General features: G+C 35.7%; 1 protein-coding gene across 3 annotated transcripts in view; it reads left to right on the top strand.

Moving 5' to 3' along the window:
* Positions 1-21,784, top strand: part of TDRD3 (tudor domain containing 3) — a 110,767-nt gene that overhangs the window by 58,525 nt on the left and 30,458 nt on the right. For all 3 annotated transcript variants that reach the window (XM_030036464.2, XM_030036465.2, XM_041128676.1), the window contains 5 exons: positions 5,123-5,194; positions 5,734-5,883; positions 6,587-6,727; positions 10,323-10,479; positions 10,848-10,973. In XM_030036464.2, coding sequence (XP_029892324.1) covers positions 5,123-5,194; positions 5,734-5,883; positions 6,587-6,727; positions 10,323-10,479; positions 10,848-10,973 — 646 coding nt within the window. The remainder of the gene's footprint in view (positions 1-5,122; positions 5,195-5,733; positions 5,884-6,586; positions 6,728-10,322; positions 10,480-10,847; positions 10,974-21,784) is intronic.

Below are 21,784 nucleotides of genomic sequence, written 5' to 3'. Positions count from 1 at the left end.
GTTTTAGCCTGGTTTCTGTCCCAATAGAACAAAAATTGCTGCAGAAAGACTTTTTCATACACTTGCTCACAAATGAGTGGCAGTTCCTAGGGCAGGAAGTTGTGACCCTGCTACCAACAGTCCCAAACACTTGCCAGATCAGCTATCACTACTACTACCACACATAGCTCTATATTTCTACATCCGTGTCTCTGAAACAGAGTAGCTGCTTATGAACACAATGGTCATTTCTGTGTAAAGTACTTCTTTTATTGTTGCTGATGCCAACTTTGGCACAGTTGTTTTTGTTATGGCTAGCCTTCTTTGGTGTTTGTTTGCATTTTATAGATTTGAGCAAACCAGGCCAAAATTTATTTGAATGTTTGAGTTACACAGTGTCCATTCTAGTTGCTTCTGTTTGGCGTCCTTTTTGTGCTTTTATAATTGAAAGTAGTTTTTTAAAAACATTACGGGTTTTAAATGAAGCTGCCTGTTTGATTAAAAAGAAGGTTCTGAGGCCAACAGCAAAAACATCCCATTTTATTGGTTTTATTCATATTTAGTATAGTCTTGTCAGTCCTCTCTTCAGTTAAAAAACACTAAGTTTTAAGACTGATGGGGACGTAAGAGAGACACATAGAACTAACACGTTCTTAAGAATGCCATCTAATTTGTAAGAGAAGGGTCAATAAAATCGGTTAGCTTTCTTGGTGATATTTTGGACAGTCTGTTTTCATGTTTCTTCTATCTGGGCTTCAGCAAGTAAATGTTGCTTTGTAAATATTAATTTGTTTTTGAGGTCAATGTCAAGAAGTAATTCGGAACATGTTCTGTTTACAAGAAAGCAAACCATTTAATAACCATTGGCGTGCTGCTGACTACAAAAACTTTCAGCATTTGTTAGCCAGTTCTGTTGGCTTTATGTGATATGTTTAAAAGAGAGGTAACTAAGTTATCACTGATTTGCTCTGATAAGATGAAGTATAGAAAGTTAACTATTGCCTCTTGCTATCCCCTCGATTCTCTGGTTCCATCCTGCAGTTTGCCAGAGTATCATTTTCTTTTTCTTGTTGACCAGTTAACACCACACGATCAGGTTCCCAGCATGAACATGGCCATGTCAGAAAAGCTGTGGGTGACATGAAATCAGTCTGGACAGGTGAACCATGACCACTGGAAATCATAGTTCCAGTTCTATATCTGGACTGACAGCTAGACAGATAGGGCTCAAACAAGTCTATAGAAGCCAGATGCTACTTTGATAGCAGTTTCCTCGTGAACTCAATGTTTCTGTCCTGTTCAGAAAGCTTTACAGAAGAGGATGGTTGACAAATAAGCAAGATTGTCAACTCGCAAAGATTTTTGAGCGAGGACGTTGCCTCTCCTTGTCTAATCTTGCCACTGAAGCTTAAATCAAATGCTGAACTGTGTTTGCATAAAAAGACAGAAAACTTGTATTTGTGTGACTATTTCAAATTACTTGTTTTGAAGCCAGTTTTTTTTTTTCTCTCTGCTACAGTGTCTGAGAATTGTTAATTAGGCTTGTTGTGTAGACGGTGAAATAAATTTCTTCTATACTTATTAAAAAGCTAGTGCTATTAAGTCAAATAATATTACAAAACGTTAGAATTAAAGTTGTTTATCCTGTCTTAAATTATTGCCCTTGCACCTACATGTCAGCTTCTAGTTGCGTAGTTGCATTACCGTTTTGTTCCGTTCAGAATGTTGTTTGAAATTCCTCCCGAAAGCAATCAAGTTTTAGTAATGAAAGACTTGCACTACAAATACGATGTATGTGGAATGAATGCAGTATTATCACACTGCATGTGGAATAAATGTGGTATTCCTTGTAGCATTCAATTTTATCATAAGATAGTTCTTGCCAAGAAATTTCAATTTTTTTTGAGTGTTGCTGTTTAAGTGACAGTAAATAAGTAAGTAGGGAGTAAATGAGAATGTTACTGTGTGATCTTTTTTCTAGACTATTTGGAAATATGAGGTAATGTGTCATGGACTTCTTTAGGTGAGAATACAGTTCCAAATAATTATCACTTGATAGTGTTCCTAGTGTTCTGGTGGTGACTGGTGTTTCAATCAGTGAGAATCAGTATCTGTGAGATACTGCTGCTACCCTTCTTATGAAGGAAAAGTACTTTGTATTGCTATTAATCAAAATATCAGATGATATGTAAGTGAAGGCTGAAGCAAATTGTGCTGAGATGATTGGTGAGACTGGTAGGCCCTTGTATTTTTAAAACATAGAATCTGTCAAATTATGGATTATCTAAAAATAAAGTTCTCTAGTATACTTAATGATTCTTCTATTTTGGTGAAGGCCAGGCTAAATATTATGGTTACCTGATGGGAAAAGGGAGTAGTTTTATGTATCGTTCAAAATTCATATTAGAAAGAAGTGTGAGGGTATAATAGCATACAATATCTAGGAGTTCAGTTTTATATTGTAAACCTTTGTTTCTTAAGCAATTCCCTAGGAAATATTTTTTAATGTCACAATCCAAATACAGCAGAAAGGATAAAAGAAGCATACTAAATGTATTTATAACTAAGTTTGTTGTAAATGATAGTGCTGTGCTACGAGCAAATTTAATTGTAAGTTACAAAATATTGTTCTTGTTGCCAGTTTGCTTTTTATTGGGTGCAAAGTGAAATTTAATTTCCAAAGCAGTTGTTCTCAATTCTCAGCAGACAGTTCTACCTGAGAAGAAAGTGTCAAGGCTGTTATTTACCATTAGGCAGCATTCTTTCATTCTGGATAACAATTTTATGTAATAAATTGTTATGATTCAAAATCCATGTTACTAAATGTTAGTAAATACGCAGTCAGTTTTTAAGTGCTTTTTTTGCTATTTGTCAAATTAGATGTTTGAGCAGTAGTTTGGAACAGTCTTTTTCTTGTATGTGTTTCTCTGATTTCCTTGAAAATAAGTGTGTCCTTAAACTTAAGCATGTTCTTCCTGATTACAGGACATGAGGAATTAACTATGATCAAATGCTTGAGTTCTTACGTTATCATATAAATATTTTTATTTTAATTTGATTCAGTGCTGGAGTCCATTCCAGAACTGCCTACATTTCTCTAGATCCAAACAAAAAAAAAGTGTAGGGTTTATTGGACCTAGAGTGCCTACCCTGGGGAAGCGAAGCAGCTTGGCCATGAAATCACTGTTGTACTGTGTTGCTTCAGTTAATAGATGCAGGAAGGTATGAGTGTGCTACAGTGATCAGCCCTTGGTTAGCTTGTAATTCTAAGGCAGCACTTTAAGTGAACTGGTAGAAACTAAAAGAGAAAAATGTTATGATTTCTGCACTTATAAGTGCTTTGTTTTGAATAATTTATTGAATACTTTATCAGTGGTTTTTGCTCCAAGGCATGAGGAGAAGGATTTTTTTTTTTTTTTTTTCCCCACCCTTGAAAGGAATTAACAACCATAAATGATTTAGAAAACGGTCTTTGGTTCCTGAATAAAAGTAGTTAACTTGAAAAGAGTGGACCAAAAGTTTTGATTTGGGTATTAGTTAGCCAAATTAATGTCTTACTTATTTTAAGAAATTCTCTGATAGTATAATGGCTTAAAGCATATTCATGTTTATACTACAGTACTCGCATGATAGAATTAAATCAATTTTACATCAGGGTAATAAATGTATAGGTAAATGTCATATATAGCCTTGAGTAATTAAAACTTTCTCTGCCAATGAGGAGTAGGGAATGATGTATGTAATCATGCATGACTGTCCCAGTGGGAAAAAAAGGGACAATGAGAGATAAAGATGATAAAACAGATGCTTTACAGGAAATGCAATTTTGAAGCATTTTAACAGCATTAAGGACCTGTTCTTCCTTCTTCCATTTCTGAAACCAAATATTTCTGTGTAATATGAAATAATTAATATGGAACCAAATGTCAATTCCAGTGAATTTCATTCTCTTGCAGGTTGCTGCTGTTATCACAATTTGTAAAGAAAGAAAAAAAGTATCAACTATGAACAGATATTGTAATGCAATTTTATTATCTGAGAACGCTTTGTTTTCAGGTCTAGGTCACCGATTGCCTGATTGCGGCTAGGACTTTAGAGCACTTCTATAGATACTATGTAGCAGTAATTCTTATGGTCTTTGCGATCCAAAGATCTGCTGATCAATTTAACACATGTACTGTACTTTTCATAAGGCCGTAGGGGAGATTTCCTAGTGGCACAGTATTTTGTTTCCAACAGTGGCAAAAAGAGATGTTTTTTAGGGAGAGCACACAGCCTAAGCAGTTATACAGCCTTGGCATCCAGAATTGTTGTATTATGTTTTATCAGGGGATACAGTCCTGACTAATCCTTTCAGTATTTGCTTATGCATGGGTTCATGAATTTAACAGAATGGTTGAGGTTGGAGGGGACCTCTGGAGATCATCTGGTCCAACCCCCCTGCTCAAGCAGGGCCCCCTGGAGCCGGATGCCCAGGACAATGTCCAGGCAGCTTTTGAATACCTCCAAGGATGGAGATTCCACAACCTCTCTGGGCAACATGTGCCAGGGCTCGGTCACCCTCACGGTAAAAAAAAAAAAAAAGTGGTTTCTGACGTTTGGAGGGAACCTCCCGTGTTTCAGTTTGTGCCCATTGCCTCTTGTCCTGTCACTGGGCACCACTGAAAAGAGTCTGGCTCCATCTTATTTACAGTCTCCCTTCAGGTGTTGTGTAGATTGGTAAGATCCCCCTGAACCTTACCTTCTCTAGGCTGAATTGGTCCGATTCCTTTTTAAACATGCTGAAACTGTATGCCTTCACAACCTCTAGTGGCAGCAAATTCACTGGACGCTATGTGAAGAAACATCTGCTGCCTCTTTGTGGGCTGCTTTGCTCTGTTAGTGTAGATTTTGGTATATAACTGCATATGCTGCATTTGCTGTGTGTGTTGCCTTCATGATTTTGCAAATTTTCATCATTTTCTTCATCTCCCTGCCCTTCATCCAACCTTCTCCTTAAGTTAAGTGCCCCAGGCTTTTAAGTATATAATTTTTTATGCTTAAAATGTTAATCTTGCAAGTTTCATATAATTTCTGAAGTAGAGACATTTATCATATAATGTTTTCTGTTTGCAATTTATTAATCAACAATATTCTTTTACAGAGTTTAGCAAAACACAATAGAAGTAACATTGGAACAGAAGGTGGCCCTCCCCCTTTTTTACCTTTTGGGCAGGTATAGTATACTTCTCTTTGTCATTTCATAAAAAAATCCTGTATCATGATATCTAGGGGACTTGATTCCAGTTAGATAAAGGCTATCAAAACACCTTAGATCATGATGGCTTGGATCTAAAAAATGTGCCTGTTTTTTAAAAAAATCGCTTTGATCCTGTCACTTTGTTGTGCCAATTTATATTTGCATTTTTCCTCTCAATTTCAAATTTTAAATTTAATTTAGTATGTGGAGCCTTTGATTCTTCAGGTCAGATCTTGTAGGCCCTAACACAATCCCTTCGTAAATGCTAAAGGTATTTACAAGAATCATACTACCTACATCATGAAATAAGCTTAAAATGTAAAAGTCATTGTTTTTGGCCCTTCTAATGGACCAGAGGAGTGTGCTTTCAGCAAAGACATCTAGATGTCCCAGGTGTACATTTTTGAGATCATATTCTTTATCCAAAGTTGTCCTACTTTAATAGAATAATACTTTATTTTTTTCAAATTAGAGTAGGCAGAAGAGTTAATTAAAACTTTCTTTTGCATTTTCAGAAATGTGCATCTCACGTGCAAGTGGATAGCAGAGAGCTTGATCGCAGAAAGACTCTGCAAATGACAAATACTGTAAAAACTGTTGTGGACAATGATGAATTTGAAAAGCAGAGAACAGCTGCTATTGCAGAAGTAGCAAAGAGCAAGGAGGTTAGAATGCATGTGTTGCAGCATTTTACTTACTGTGATTGATCTTTTCTTGTTATTTTAGGTATTTCTCTTAAATGACAAATGCTTTCTGATGTTTGCCTGCTTATAATTCTACTCATGTATCTTTAAAAAGATGAATCAAAAATAGAGAGTCCTTTTGGATTGATGGGTATGTTCTTATTTTAATAAAGCTAATAAATGTAACATAATGTTTTATTGTAGGTATGATTTTGATTTGATACCACTATTAAAAAAACGTGGTTTTTAAAATTCAGCTAATGAGATTTAAGTAATAAATACAGGTTATCAATTTTCATCTCCTTTTTTCAATTCTCAAACACCCATGATTCCCTGCATTCAGTCTGAAAGAATAGCTAGGAATTTTAGTTCTAATGTGTCAGGCTTTTATGTCCTCCATTGCTTTTCCTTTTAGTTTATTTTTCAGATTTCCTTGGTAAGTCATAAAAACTAGAATTAACTACCCTTTTTACAGCCTCATTTGGGCATAGGGCAGAAAAAAAATACCTACCTAATAAATTCATCTTTTTTGTGTGTGTAAATTAGTGCTTTATTTGTTGATGCAAAGCATAATCATAAAAATACAGCTGCATCAAATTTACTGCACTTTTTCTACTAGCTAAATATTAAGGCTTATTTTCATAAGTTCTGTTTACTGAAATGTTATTTTTGTGCTTATCTGAAGACCAAGACGTTTGGAGGAGGTGGTGGTAGTAGCAGAAGTAATCTCAGTGTGAGTGCTGGAGGGAATCGAAACAGGGAACTGTTCCAGAAAGAGAAGATAACAAAACCTGAGGGAAAGAATGAAGGTGTCTACCGAGAACTGGTAAGGTGGAAGACTTAAATGGAACCTTAAACGCGTACTATTAAAACACACAAACCCAAATGTAACAGAAATAAAACCAAAAGACCCTGAAGAATAAGGGCTTTTCTGTCCTTCAATTTATTTTGAAGTCTGTTTAGAATACTTAGGGTGCTGTTCTACCTTACAAGTTTCAATGTGATTTTTGTAAAAAAAAAAAAATTAATGTCGTCTTACCCAGTAAAATTTAAAACAAGTTTTCACAGAAGAAAAGTAGTAGTGTATGTGGTATAGGACATGACAGTATAGTTTGATTTTCTTGTTTAAATAACCTTAACAGTTTTCCATGTTAACATTTACTAATTCTTTTTAGGCAGGAAGACTTTCATCCTTCAATTTCAATACATCAAATAATATTTTAATGTAGCTTTTCTTCTGAATTAATTCAATATTTATTTTAATCCATCTGGTGTGTTACCTCCTGAGAAACCTGAAGCACTGTATCTTTACCTACAAAACAAGAAAAAAAAAAGTAATTTTTCCTGTTTATTCGTAGACAGACAATAGATCGCGGAGGTCAATCGTCCTCCTCTCTTAATAGTCCTTATAGGATATGTCCTACAATTAACGATTCTAATTTGAGTGATGAAAGCAGACTGAAAGAGGCATCGCAACAATGTAGTAACTCAGTAAACCAGTATTAAAATATGACTTATTTATTGTTAAATATTTTCCACCTTATTTACTTTTACCAAAGATTTAACGAGAAGAAAATACATTTAGGAACAGTAACTGCCTGTTACAATTTTGTGTAGTATGTGCCGTCATCTTGCAGCGAGGAGAGCTTCCAGCAGTGCTGCCTTCAGCACTGTGCTCAGAAATGTCAATACAGAATTCTAGAAATACAGGCTGAAAAGACCTCAAGAGGTCATTTAGTCATCCGTCTGCCCAGTGTAGGACCAGTGGTACACCTTGTCATTCTTGACAACTGTCTTGACCTAAATAGACTTTAAAAAAAACACAAAACAAACAGAAAAAAAACCCAAGAACAACAACAACAAACCCCAAACAGAAACAAAACACCACAAAATTTAAATTGGGTAATTGTTTAAAGTATTGTGTTTTCTAATTTTTTCTATGAACTGCAAGAAATTTGTCTTACATTGCACTGTAAAATGGCAGTACTTCCAACTTTTCAAAACTTAGTATTATGTCATTTAACATAGCTAGGTGCTGTTTAGAAGAAGCAAATATGAACCCACTAAGTGTATATAGAAAGCCTTCTTTGGTTACAAGTAGTGCTTTTTAGATCTTAAAGCAATGAATAACAGATTTGTTTTGTCTTTTTAGAATTGTGACATCACGTAGGTTTGATTATTGGCTCTCAGGTATATTGTTGACTTGTGTGTATATTTAGAAACGGTTAAAGGTTTTTAATCCATCTGGTGTGTTACCTTCTGAGAAACCTGAAGCACTGTATCTTTACCTACAAAACAAGAAAAAAAAGAAGTCATTTTTCCTGCTTATTTGCAGACAGACAATAGATCGTGGAGGTCAGTCGTCCTCCTCTCTTAATAGTCCTTATAGAATATGTCCTACAATTTTCTTTGTCTTTCCAATTTTGTATAGGAGAAGCAAGATTTATGCCATGTAAATGAAGTTGAAGGGAGAGTTTTTGACATCCAAAGATACTTAAGATACAACCTCCGTTCTCAAACAGTCTTTGTATATGGGAAATTGCTGTTCCCTTGGGTCTCAAATTGTGACCTATCCAAGATTATTTTTTTTTAATCTGTAGCTGAGAGTATAGTTAGTGTACATATGAGTCTTCATCTCCCACTGGTCTATGAATGTAGCTGTCGTGCACAGAATTTCCACTGCTGAAAGGAGGTGATGCAGCAGTAAAGGCTAGAAGTTCTCTTCTCATCCAAACCAACTACTTACCTATAAAGGGAAGAAGAGTGAAGCAGATTTGCTGAGGAAGTACTTCTCTCTGGACCCTTGTTGCCATGCAGAAGAAACTAGGGGAATGGACCAGAGGAGGAACTATTATATTCTGTCCGAAGTCATTAGTTAGGCAACTTGAAGTCAAACTCAAGTGGGATGATGATTGCCTGCAGACACTGAGGTCATGTTTCTGCCCCATTGGTCTTCAAAGACCTTTTAAATTGTCATTCCTTTACGTAGTCAGTCTTTGGACAGTTAAAGTAAGAGTATTGTTGAGTTTGGGAGTGAAGAAGGCTACATGAAAGCGTTGGAGTTAACGTTGCTGAGCATGTGGGAGTTGTAGCCAAGTGCTGCTAAGTCATGTCTTGCCCATTACAGTGATTTTTGCATAGCTAAGCATAGTTATGAAAGTTATTTGAGTTGTTATATCTTCTGGCTTACTGCATTGAGATATATCTGTATTGAGACATATCTGTATTGAGATAGTGACCATAAACACTGATTTTGTGTGTCTGCCCCCAAAAGGAGACCTGCTCATACCTGTTGTCCCAGAGCACAGTGTGTAGCTAGAATTAAGACAAAAAGTGAATGTATTAAAACATCAGGAGAAATGAGGATTGGAGAAGTTAAGTCTTAAGACTGTGGAAAACAGTGGAGAGGAAGGGATAAATGTTATTTGTCATACAACTCTCATACAGTTGTAATTTAAATCATTCTAGCACTAAAAGTTCACGTTCTTTTAAGCAGTGGGAGAAAGAAGGGGTTGTGTATCTTAGAGGTTAGATTCCATAGGGTTGGGTTTTTTTTTTTTTTTTAGAGGGTCACAGTATGACTATTTTGGTACCTGCAGACAAAATTTCATGTTGTTGGGACTCCAGTTAAGAATGTATTTGGTTACAGATGTTGCAGTAGATGGATAAATGGCATCATTTTGGTTGGGTATGGGATGAAGGAGGAGACAGGGCCTAGTCCCATTTCATGTTTAGTGCATGTAGGTCTGTCTGCACTGGAAGAGGCAGTTCTCACCTGAATGTTTTAAAGTACAGTGAAGATGTAAGGTTATTTTCTGTAAATAATGCTCTGTGATTCCTGCTTTGCCTTTTTGTTATCATGCTCTATACAGTTTAGAGTAAGAAAGCCTGTATTTCTGTGGAAGTAAATTGTTTGTATTTATTTGCTTTCTTCTACAGAACCTTTAGCGATTATATTTTCTCCATGTTTTAAGTAGTGTATAACTGGGTTTGTATTGTCCCTAAAAGCTGTGAAAGGGTTCAAATAGGAACAAATGGCTAGTTTTTATACCAGTATTACTTTGAGAGATTCCTTTTAGCTTTCATCTTGGAGAAAGTATATTACAGTCTGTCATACTACTCCAGTGTGCAGCAAAGGAAGAGGTAGACTAGGGGAATTTGTGCTTGAAACCACATAATATTGGACCTGAAAACTGATGTATTAAAGATCATCATAATAATATTTTTAAAAGCCTCTACTAGCCAATTGTTTGGCCCTAAGAGAGATTGTATGTGGAGATTTTATATAATACTGAAATATTTATCATCAATTAAATATGAAATAGTCTTTCAGTTAAAAATGAAAAATTAAAGTAAAATCTGGTGTTTTTATAGTCTCTGTTGTATCTTATGATTAGTTCTGTGTGTACTTTTTATTTCAGGTTGATGAAAAAGCTCTAAGACACATAACAGAGATGGGTTTCAGCAAAGAAGCAGCAAGACAGGCACTTATGGATAACAGTAACAGCCTAGAGGCAGCATTAAATTTTCTTCTGAACAGCAGTAAACAGAAACCCATTCAGGGACCACCACCTAGAGGTAAAATTTGCAAAGAAATTCTTTAAAACAGTGTTTATGAGCAAAGGAATTTGTGTATGGTAGATTACTAATGTAGTTAGAGTATATATAGGCATATCTGCATGTATTTTTTCCTGCAGTTTAGAATGCATTGCAAACCTGAAAGCAAGTACTTAGAACAGCCCTCTGTGTATTGTATTCTTGTCAAAATTTTTGAATTTGAAGTCACAGATTTGAATATGCTTAAATGGAAAATGTCTGTATCTATTTTGTCCATGATAAAATTTTTTAAAGATAGAAAATACAAACATTTTATAAATCAAATGAAAAAATGTGTACACTTTTTTTTTATTTATTCCCCACTCACAAATAACTTTTGATGTTTACAGGTAAAGGGAAGGGCAGAGGCCGAATAAGACCTGAAGATGAAGAAGAGCTAGGAAATGCCAGACCATCTGCACCAAGCACACTGTTTGATTTCTTGGAATCCAAAATGGGTACTCTAACAGTAGAGGGTAAGTTATTGAAATTAATGTATCTGGAACCAATATTGGACAGTGTTGGTGGAATTCTTTTTCCCAATTTTGTCATCTAAAAGGTGGTTCCTAGAACTTCCTCCACAGTCAGCCGTAAAAAAACCAAGGAGTGCTAGAGAGGTATTCCTCTCCTTTGAACAAAGGTCAAATAAATCTCACTGTGGTGGTTGGTACTTCTGTCTTGATTATAGAAGAGCTTAGGGTGTTTGCTTCAGGCTTAGATGTCTAAAAGTCAGTAATTTTGAAATAAGGTGACATAAATGCTAGTTTGTTAATCTAATTTGAGAAAGGCTCTCGCAACTTTAACGGACTTCCATGTTGTTCAGAAGTAAACAAAGAAAAAAGCCATAACCACAGTCCTCCTTCCTCAGTTTATAAACAGCATGTTTTGTGTGCTGCTCAGTTAAGAGTTTAGTAGTTGTGGTAAGCTTAATTGTTTTTGTATTCCCTCTCTCTGGAGGGAAAAAAAAATAAATCTTTTTGGCTGCTGTAAAATATTAAACAACTATTTTCACCTGGTTTTCCTGTTTAATAACTGTAAGGACTGAGGGAAAGGTAGGATTTTAGAAACAGGGAAGCCAAATAATCCCTCAGATTTAATACAAAAGGTCTGAGATTTTTCTTTAATGCCATTGTAGTTACTTATCTTTCTTAAGAAGCCATATGAAAAAGTAGTCAATGCACCAGCATGTCTGTTTAGGTCTAAATCATTCAGTGCTTTGGAAACTTTAACAGGCAGATGCATTAAAACAAAAAAGAGGAAACTCCATACATCCTGAGGTCTCTAGAGGCTTCTGTAATATTAAAGTCAAACTCACAGTAAGCTGAGTAATAAATGGAGATCATTATTTCTTTTGGGTATGGCCTTGGAGGTGTTTCAGTGGCCAACATGAAATGAAAATATCTGCTTCCATTATTTAACACGAAGGTTTTGTGATGGAGTTGTAATTTTTTTCTCCCTATAAAATGACACTTTTCATAAAGGGTGGAAAAAAAGGTCATACTAGTTTATATGAACTGTTTGATATTTTGGAGTTTTCTAAGGAATGAGCGTATTTAAGGAATGACTGCATTTGTATGTAATTATTTTTTTTAACTTAAGTTCCAAAATAGTCTTTGTCGACAATAGTGGACTCTTGCTTTGTGTATTTTTACTGGATTTGGGATTTAAAAAAAAGAAGTTAATTTAAAAAAAACGGTAATAAGGATAAAGTGGAAGACAAGCTTGTAGTAAATGAAAGTGAACAGGTTGCCCTGTTGGGAAAGGTATGAACGGCTGTAATGTCAGTAGGCACCTGCATCTGAAAAAAAGTAGAATGTCCCCATCACTCTGGTTAGTCCAGTGAGAGATCTTTTGTTGAATGTATTATTTTTGTTTGTGTCTTATGTATTAAAAATGTGTAAATATTTGTCGTCTTTTGCTATAGCAGTGAATTTCAGGTTAGTTGTGTTTGAGAGTCATTATTGAATTAGAAATCAAAACATGAAGCCATGTAGACTCTGTCAGTGCATCAAACCCCCAGTTTTCTGTGAAAATTACTGGGACTATCTGCTTTCCGTTAAATGCATGGCATATTTTTTTCAAGAGTTATTTTTGTTAGATCTTTCGAAACTTTGAAGCTGCACATTTACAGTTGCTACTTGCATAAGCAGTGTAGCATTTTGTGTTAATGTGTTTAAATATGTTTTGCAGTCTGTAGCAACTGAAGGTCAGCATATTCAGGTGGAAGGAAACACAGCAGCCTAGAAATTCAGTTCTTAGAGCTGTACAGAGGATGCCTTTATCGAAAAAAGAGGAAAGAGCAGCAAAGAAAGAGGACACATGTTTTGTCATAGAAAACTTGCCTCAGCAGATGGGCTCAGGAGTTAGTGAACCTGCTGGCAAACCCAGGGGTCTGTTGCTGCTGCTGGTAGAATTAGATGCACTGTGAGCCATTTTAGAGTTCACTGAACATTGTTATGAAGTGCTAAGTTTTAACTATGAACAGAAAGGCATTTGCTGATAAATGTGATAGCTTATAGTTCTTTTGATAGCAAATACTATATTGTTGCTGTATCTAGGTTGAGTTTCATTGCAACAGTGTCTTTTTTGGCCTGCAAAATAAGCTATTTTAAATGGCTAAATATTGTTTTATATTTTAGTTGGGTCTAGGTCTTACTAAAACAGTTTGTAGAAAGTGAACAGAAAAAGTTATAAGAGTTCCTTTTCTTATGTATGTTGTTTATAGTTTGTTTATGGTGACTAGGCACAAGTTTATGGCTTTCTTTATGAAATGCAGCTAGTTGTAGTTTGAACATTTGTATCATGAGTCTTCACTGTATGTCAGGAATTTAAAATATTTAAAGCAAATACCTTTCAAATACACAGCCATTCTGCATTAGCTGATACAATTTTGTAAACTGTTCAGGTAATGAATATAATCACATTTTCAAAAGCCTGTGTAGGGAATTATGCTTAAGAGAGATCTTTTGGCATCTCATTGTGCTTACTGAAGACGCTTTAGATTTTTACAGTGAACAGAAATGGAAACAGTGGTAGTGTTTTTTCTCTCACATTACGAACGTTGATTTTTCTTTGGGCAAGTTTTGTGCTTATGTTGAGACATTAGAGAAGGCTTTTATGTGTGGCAAAGACATTTCAAGGAAAAATAATAGAAATAATCTCTGTGGGATATATGCCTTTCTCATTGTCAGTAATTGTATAGTAAGTAATAGTAATTTACTATTGTGAATTGTGAAATGAGTGAATTCCTTCTTTAAAAATGATATTACTGATTGGTAGTGTTTGTTTAGGGGGACTTTTCTGATCCTTTGGGTTTAGTACGTGTATTGTTAAGGGAGAAGCCACTGCCCGAGCATTCACACTCCGATCAGGAGTCGCGGGCACTGCACCGGAGACTGTAACTGCTCGGACCGGCGTCCCTTCGCAGCGGGAGACTCCAGTGGGCCGACGGGTGACCCTGCAGACCCCTCACGCACACACAGACACTCACGCACCCACGGGTGCTGCCTCTTCCCTCAGGCTCGACCCTACGTTCCCCGAAGCGGAACCTCTAATCAAGGCCTTCAACATAAAAAGTGTAATTTAGTCTATCTATGCTGCACGCGTTTAAACAGCTCGAGCTGGGTGCCTCTGGCGAGGGACCCCAAACACCAAATTATACCCGTACCATCGAAGTCCCTGCCCCTCACACCACAGTCTGGTCCAATAGTAATATTCGGGTTTGGGGTCTCCTTCTCTCTCACTGGGTCCTTTTTCTGATCTCTAGGCAGGTTCTTTCCTGGTTTTTAGGCTAGTTGTTACTATATCTCTTTTTCCTGGCTCAAACTGGCTCTGGGGCTTTCTGAGTCTCCTTATGCCTTCAGTCAGAGAATAGGTCAACGTTAAGCAAAAGCATTAAGCAGTCTAGGAGTTCCGCTTTATCATGAACGAGTACTTTTAGGCAGCTAAACAAAACCCTTAAAGCCCTCCAAAACATATTAACAGCCTCTATAATTTATATACGTTCCTGTGTTATTGTAGCCTCACAATCTTATTGCGTTATTGCCACGTGCTGTTTACATCGCGTTAAGGTGTGGTCCGCATGCTCATGTAGCTCCTCTTTGCCACCTTCCACAACAGTATGTAGCCAACATACTGTAGGGCAATAAAGCATAGTGTTATGCAAGTAGAAAAAATGGTTATATTAGCATATATACTTACATTTCTAATCTTCAATATTGTGTTTTAAACATAAATATACTTTGCTTTTGTGTATTTTTTTCCTTCTTAAATAAAAATAAAAAGATTCTGTAAATGTTGTAAGAAGAAAAACATAGTTCTATGAAAACTTTGTAAAGGCTTTGTACTCCTTCAGTTGCCAAAAGTTGTGGCATATTTCCTAACATGACACACAGGGGTTTTGGTTTTGTGTTTTTTTTAACACTATGTTGGGTTTTTTTAGCGTTATCTGAATGACCAATACATGCTCTGGTGTAGTATTCCTGAGTCATGCTTTTCTGAAAGAAGAACTTGTGAGCGTTTTTGAAGAGTTCAGAAAGTGTTCTGATTATTTTCTGATTTTTTTTTTTTAAATATTTCTGCCTTTTTTCCTTCTGAAGAAATAATAATACATGTTCTTGTACTTCCTGTTATTTGGAAGTCACAGGGCTTTAAAGTCGTTGCCCAGTTTCATTTTGTTAGTTTTTATTTTCTTTACTGAATGTGTCTAGCCCATAGGATTCTGCCTCTGTTTCTATGCCAGGTTTTATTTTTATCTTGCAGAGCAAACTTCAAATGGATTTTTTAAGAAATATATAGGCATATGCTGAATTGCAGGCTTTTTGTTTCTTTAAAAGTGCTTTTTTTTTTTTTCTTTGTCAAGTTTGAGAAAACCTGTGCGGTCTGATGAATTGAAACACATCTTAAAAATCATTTCTTGAAAGTGTTATTTTTCTGCCATTTTTATGCCTCTGTGGTTGAAAATAATCTCATTTAAATTCTTAGTTATTAGCTGTCTTAAGTTCCATGGAAACTGAGGTGACGTGAGTGTTAACAGTGTTTGCAGAGTGATGATGTATCTGCAGAGATTATACTTACCACTGTGAACTCTTTCATCATGAAGTCTGCATCCAAGTGTTTGCAGAAAACAGGATATATATTACCAGCACCTTTTTCATTTCATTCAATCCTGTCAGTTGTTAGCAGTAGAGGCGTATAGTTCTCTCTTAGTATTAGAAAAGTAGTGGTCAGAAATGAAAGGCACATCGGGGAAATTGCTAGAAACAACTCAAATATGTAATTTATATAGCCAAGAGTAAGATCTCTTCATTGATTTTTCTGCACAGTGATTGTACTAAGGAGGGCCCCGGCAAGCAGGTTTTTCTGCATTTTTATGTAGCATAGTACAGTCTCCACTGAATATAAAAGAAGATTGATTGTTCTGCAGTATTTCTGGTCCCTTGCTGTCCCATATGGTCTCTAAAATCCCAGTTTGTTTTTTAGATGTTCAGAGAGATGGCCTTTGTATAGGGATAGTGGTTTTAAATAAATGAGCACACCCCTACTATTACACTAATGCATATGATCAGGAGCATGTGATTACCTGGAATGGCCATATTTATCATTATCGCAAGCATTAGGCTTCTCTACACTTCAGACAGATTGCAATTTCTTCTAATTGACTGAGAGTCTATGTAGAAGCAAAAACAAAAGGCAGTTTTGCTGATCTGAGATAAATATTTTTTAATTCTGTGCCATGCCATGTTTTCTTCTAAAATGGCTTATGTGATCTGGGGAGAAAGGGTCTGGAAGGAATTGTTTCTTTTCAAGTACACAGAGGATTGATTTGCTTTTCTCTGTGCATCCCTTCTTGTTCTTCTTATCTAGCGTTTCTAATTGCACCTGAAACCTCAGTACTGTTGAGAATTTCTAAATTCACTTCTGGATTTGCAGTAACCAGGCTAGTTGGTTCTGTTTGTGAACAGGAACTGCAGAACAGTTGTCTAATTTAATATCTTTGATTTGGTACCTTTTCATAGTTGGATTTAGACCAAGTAGAAAAATATCTATGAATTGAAATACCTTTGTATTTTTTTTAGGAGGTACTTCTCTTCCTTTTTAGAGTTAAGACAGCACATTAAGCTTTTTGTTGTTTGTTTGTCACTGTACAAAGTACAAATTTAAAGTACAAATTAGTTCTAAGACAGTAACGTGTTAGTCTTTTGCCCTGTAAGTGGTGTCTTGTGAGGTTTTGTTACATTTCATCTCCTTTTTTCAGAGTTAATGAAATATTGTTTTAAGTAATTAGAGCTATCAAAAGTTTTAAATACCTGACTCCATGATCTGCTAGTTCTTTAATTGTAAAACAAAGCATATAGTAAACATACTTTATTTAAATGAAATGCAAAGAATTAAAACAAACCAACCCATAGTTTTATACTACATATTTATTTGTTTATTTTTAGCTGTGGATGGTTGGTGACACCTATGAAAATATTTCTGTGTTGAAATTAAGCAGTTTGAGTTTTGGTTGGCAAGAGAAACCTGCTGACTGTGAGAGATAACAAAAATAGTAGACAAAATTGCTGTCAACTAGCTGCCTTTGCTTGCACTTGGATTATTTCTGCTACTGAACACAAAGATTTTTCCATTAATCATCTTATTTTTCTTTTGTTATGAGGAACAATTCATCCATCTTTGCCAACTTAAATAAGTAAACACAAGGATTATCAGGGAGAACAAAACTGTGCCAGAAACTGACTGTAGAATTAAGAAATAATGGACAAAATGCTGAGAACCAGGCATGTTTCAGATACTTTCTCTCTCTTCGGTTCTTAGGGACTGAGAATAGGCTGGTGCTTCCATCTGCTCAGTATCGAAAGCCCCAAAAGCTTTTGGCAGACATCTACATCTTTGAAAGACTCAAGCAAAGATTAACCATTTCATAATTATTTATTTATTTGTTATTTAAATGGGGTAAGAAGCATAATGATGGTTTTCGTTAGAGCATTGACCCAGGATGTAGAAGGCCAAAATCTTTTCAGTTTCAGACTGCGCAGAATTGCCTCTTCAGTCCTCCCAAGAGACAGGCTGTGCTTGGGGTGGACATTTCATGCTCTTCCTCTTAAACTGAACCTCCTGTGCAACAAACTACAACATTAATGGGGTCACAGAAAAAGCAAGTGAGAGGTAGCATGTCTGTGTAGTCCGTTAACAGGGCCACTTCAGGAGAACGGAAAAGTAATAGGCTGTAGTCTTCTGTTTCTTGCTCCAACAGTTAGGCTTTGACTGAAATACAAATTTAGACATGCAGGTTTGATTTAAAGGTGGTGAATTAATTCTACTCCAAGGTTAATTGTTTCAGCAATTAAAGATCAGCATTTAAAAAAAAGAATTTTCCATTTCTAATCTCAGTTTTCTATACTCAGCTTATAACTGCTGTATAATATTATGTCTTTCTTGCCATATAAAGAGTGATCAAAATTTGCTTTCCTAGTAGCTATTTATAAGACGTAATTGACCTGTATTTTATCCATCAGCTGTGTTAGCTGTGTGGATTGAGCTTTTCTAGCCTTTCATCAAAGACTTTTTTCCAGACTTTTCTCTCTTTTCTCAACAAACTCATTTGTCAGTATTCTTCTTCAAATATGCATTCCATAATTACGGTGCATACTCTTGTAGTGGTTTGAATGATGCTGTGTAACATCAGTATCAGGTGGACCCTTGCCTCCGCTCACTCTGCATCTGAGCATCTCACCTAATTTAGCTGCAGTTACCCTTATGTTTGCTGCCACCAGTGTTGTCTGCAGGAGATAAGTGACGAAAGAGGTACTGACCATGTAGGAGGGTTTGCAAACAGTTGACTTTGGCGGACGTTTTCTTCCTGTTTCATATTAACTCTTAAAAATAGGACTTTAGTGGAAAGTGAGGATTTATCACAAGCAGAAGGTTACACACCCAAACTCTTAGGGACCCAGTCCCAGAGATCTCCAAAGGGACAGGGCATTTCTGTGCTTTCAGATTCAAATTTCTGTCCTCCTACTTAACTGTTAATGCTTGAGGTAAACCAGGATGTGTGATGTATTGGGTTTTTTTGTTTTGTTTTTATATGGTAACATATTCTTTGGACAATTTGGGGCTAGTATATCTTGTCTAATTTCAACAGTCTTTTTCTTGTTTTAGTTTATTATGCTTTATATATTACCAAAATAAGTTAAAGGTTTGAGATACATTGGTAATGCAGTAGAATATAATTAAACATTATTTGTTTTATTTCCTGGTCACACAATTTATTTGACTATTTGGGGGCGAGGGAACTTGGGAGGAAAAAAAGAGTCTGACTTTTTGGAGTTAAAGGGAATTTGTACCCTTTGGAATTTACCACTTAGTAGCCGTGTTTTCAACAAACACAGTGCCTTATTGACAGTAAGAGATCCAAATTGCAAAATAGTTGTTTATTATGCAGCTTTACTTCTAAAAATTGAACTTCAGTCAGTGTTAATTGTGAGTATCAAGACAATAAAACTTACTTCTGTTGTAATGTTATGTTAGCATTGGTGACATGTTAGGAGACTTTTGTATTTTTATTTTGTCAATAACTTCTCTTTAAATATGAGAGAAAAATACAGTGAATTTCATGCACTTAAAGAGTAATAAGAAAATTACCAATTTTTGTTTCAGTCCTTTTATCCTGTAAGTTAAAGTTTGTAGTGTATACAATTGCAGAATGTTTTGGGGCTTTTTTTGCCACTTCATTATTATCATCATCATCCTCCTCAGCTTGTATTTATTTTATTTCAACAGAAACATGAACTCAAGTTCCAGTTCCTCAGTGTTACTACATTTCAGAAAGAAAGATATTGATATTTATGTAACTTGACAAAGCTCTTGAGTAACTGGAATTTTACTCCATGACAGGAAATGCGTGCAAATGTATCGTTAATTTCCTTCTAATTTTTTAATCTTTTGGCCAGTTCGAGACAGAACATGCCCTGGGGGCAGCTGTCTCAAAGGCATGCTTCTGTAAAGTTCCATAAAACCATAATTCAAGTTGTAAGGAGAAACCCAAATCATTGCCACCGGTGTGGAAAGGGCCGCTGTCTTTGAGTTTAACCACATTATTAAACATGATAAAATCCACAAACTACAACTTAAATTCCATTGTGCATGGGGCAGTGCTTTTTAAACTGTGTTGGCTGGGATTTCCAACTGCAGCAGGTCCTGCTGGTTTCTGGTAAGCAAGGGAATGTGTTTGGTTCTGTACGGTCTTCTTGGGTCATCACATACAAAAGCTAAAATGAGTAAAAAAACTGAGTGACGGTTTCCAACTGAGAAACACTATTCGTCATCTTAAAACTACCCAATAGATGACAAGAGCCTTGTCATTAATTTTGAAATAGATTTTTTTTCCAGGCCACATTCCCAAATGTCCGATTACAATGATGATGACTGGGCTGATGCATCTGGCTGTTTGAGAGTAGTGTACCAAATCTTCTTGTCAAATGCCAAATTAATATTTGTTTGTTACTGCCCCATAGGAACTGTTACTTTTCCGGGAACATCAGCTAATACTTTGTTGGAGGTGGGGCAAGAAGAAGTAGAAGCAAGGAACAGCAGCTGCAATAGACAATCTGTGAATAACATACCTCATTGCTTAACTTTTTCTATAGAAGAAGCTTTAGATTCCCTTCAGTTTTTTGGTGATCAGGCCAGACAGCACAAATTCATGAAGAACCTGTAATATTCTCATCTCTAGGCATTTTTCATTGATGACTGTTTACAAAGAAACATTTACTGTCATTTGGCAGTTTCTGTTTGTCAATGGGTTGTGCTTGAACGTTAAACAATCAGTTAACGTGTCCTGCTCGTTCAAGGCTGTTGCATATGATGTGGTCCCCTGGGAAGCTTTTAGCACAATAACTGCATCTTTGTAGAATACATCAGTTAACTAGGTTTTGCATATCTTAAGGTTAGAGTAGAAAAATGTCAGGTGTTGTGTGAGCAGCTTTTGCATGTCACAGTAAATAGACCTACAAACAAGATGTTTATGTTCACTGTTTTGAAATTCTCTGGTCTCTTTCTATGCTAACACAGTATTATTTAAATTTTCCCATAATATTTAAAAAAAATTCTGTAACTGAAAGTTCCAACACACTTTAAAGTCAGCCTGTTGCTTTCGTATCATGATCACATTATGTTGGGTAGAAATTATTTGATCATCCAATAGTCCTACTTTTGCAACTGATAGATTAGAAATTTGTTGTTGTTAAGTAGATCTGCAGCAGATGGCCTTTTCTATTAACATACTGCTAAAATTTCTGTTGCGTGAAGAAAGGAGAAAATAGGAGTTCTTCCTAACAACTTAGTTCTGGGTGGAGCTATTCATGCCAATGTTTAAATGTGTTGCTATTTTTTCTTAGCAGTTACTCTGGTTTAAATATTCATGGAATAGCGGGTTATAACTCTAAAGTCCTATTTTACAGGTAATTCTTGTTAAGTAAACGAACAGCATTTGAGTTTTGAATTATTTCTTTCTAGATTTTCAAGATTAATATTGCCTTTCTAAAGACAGAAAATATTGTCTCACATGAGAATGCTTGTAACTTTTTATTGGAAAGCAGGTCAAAGAGGTGGAAGAAGGGTAGAATGAGAAGATCTCTGCAGCTGTGCGATGGAAGTAGGTTGCTTGGAGATCTAGTATATGCAGATTTTTTGGTGTCCAGTAAAACTAGTTATTTTCATTAAGGTGCCTAGACAGTAGGTAAAATTACTTATTACATGGTATGAAATCGAATAGAAATTTCAGTGAACCTTTTCCAATTATAGAATAATATGTATATGTTTCAGTTTTCCCTCAAGGCTATAACTAAATTATTATAACTGCTCTGCATGCTTTGGGGATAAGTCTTGCAGTTGTACAGAGTCCTTGTATGTACTAGATGCTGCCTGAGGTGACTACCCATTTCAGCCCAAAAAACATTTCTCCATTTAGAAAAAGGTCAAAGGACAGCCCTCAAGAGGAACCATTTAAATTCTAAGTCAATCCTAAAATCCTGCCAACTAGCAAAATATTAGCATGCCCAATCTAGTCTTTAGCCCATTTTTACTTTTACCATTGGAACAACTTTCCCCTGTGCAAGTGACTTTGTTTAATGAATTTCATGTTACAGAATATTAAATAAGATGATTTATAATGAAGTATTTTAGAATTTTATACACATTTTTCTTTAATGGTGTATACAAGGCAGTAAACATTCAGAGGTCATCAAACAGTTCAGTCATTTCATGTGTAGTTAACATTAGGGATAGA

This window comes from Aquila chrysaetos, chromosome 14 (genome assembly GCF_900496995.4).
Source record: "Aquila chrysaetos chrysaetos chromosome 14, bAquChr1.4, whole genome shotgun sequence".
NCBI lineage: Eukaryota > Metazoa > Chordata > Aves > Accipitriformes > Accipitridae > Aquila > Aquila chrysaetos.
The sequence above is the reverse complement of the archived record's forward strand: the minus strand, read 5'-3'. Positions and strand labels throughout refer to the sequence as shown.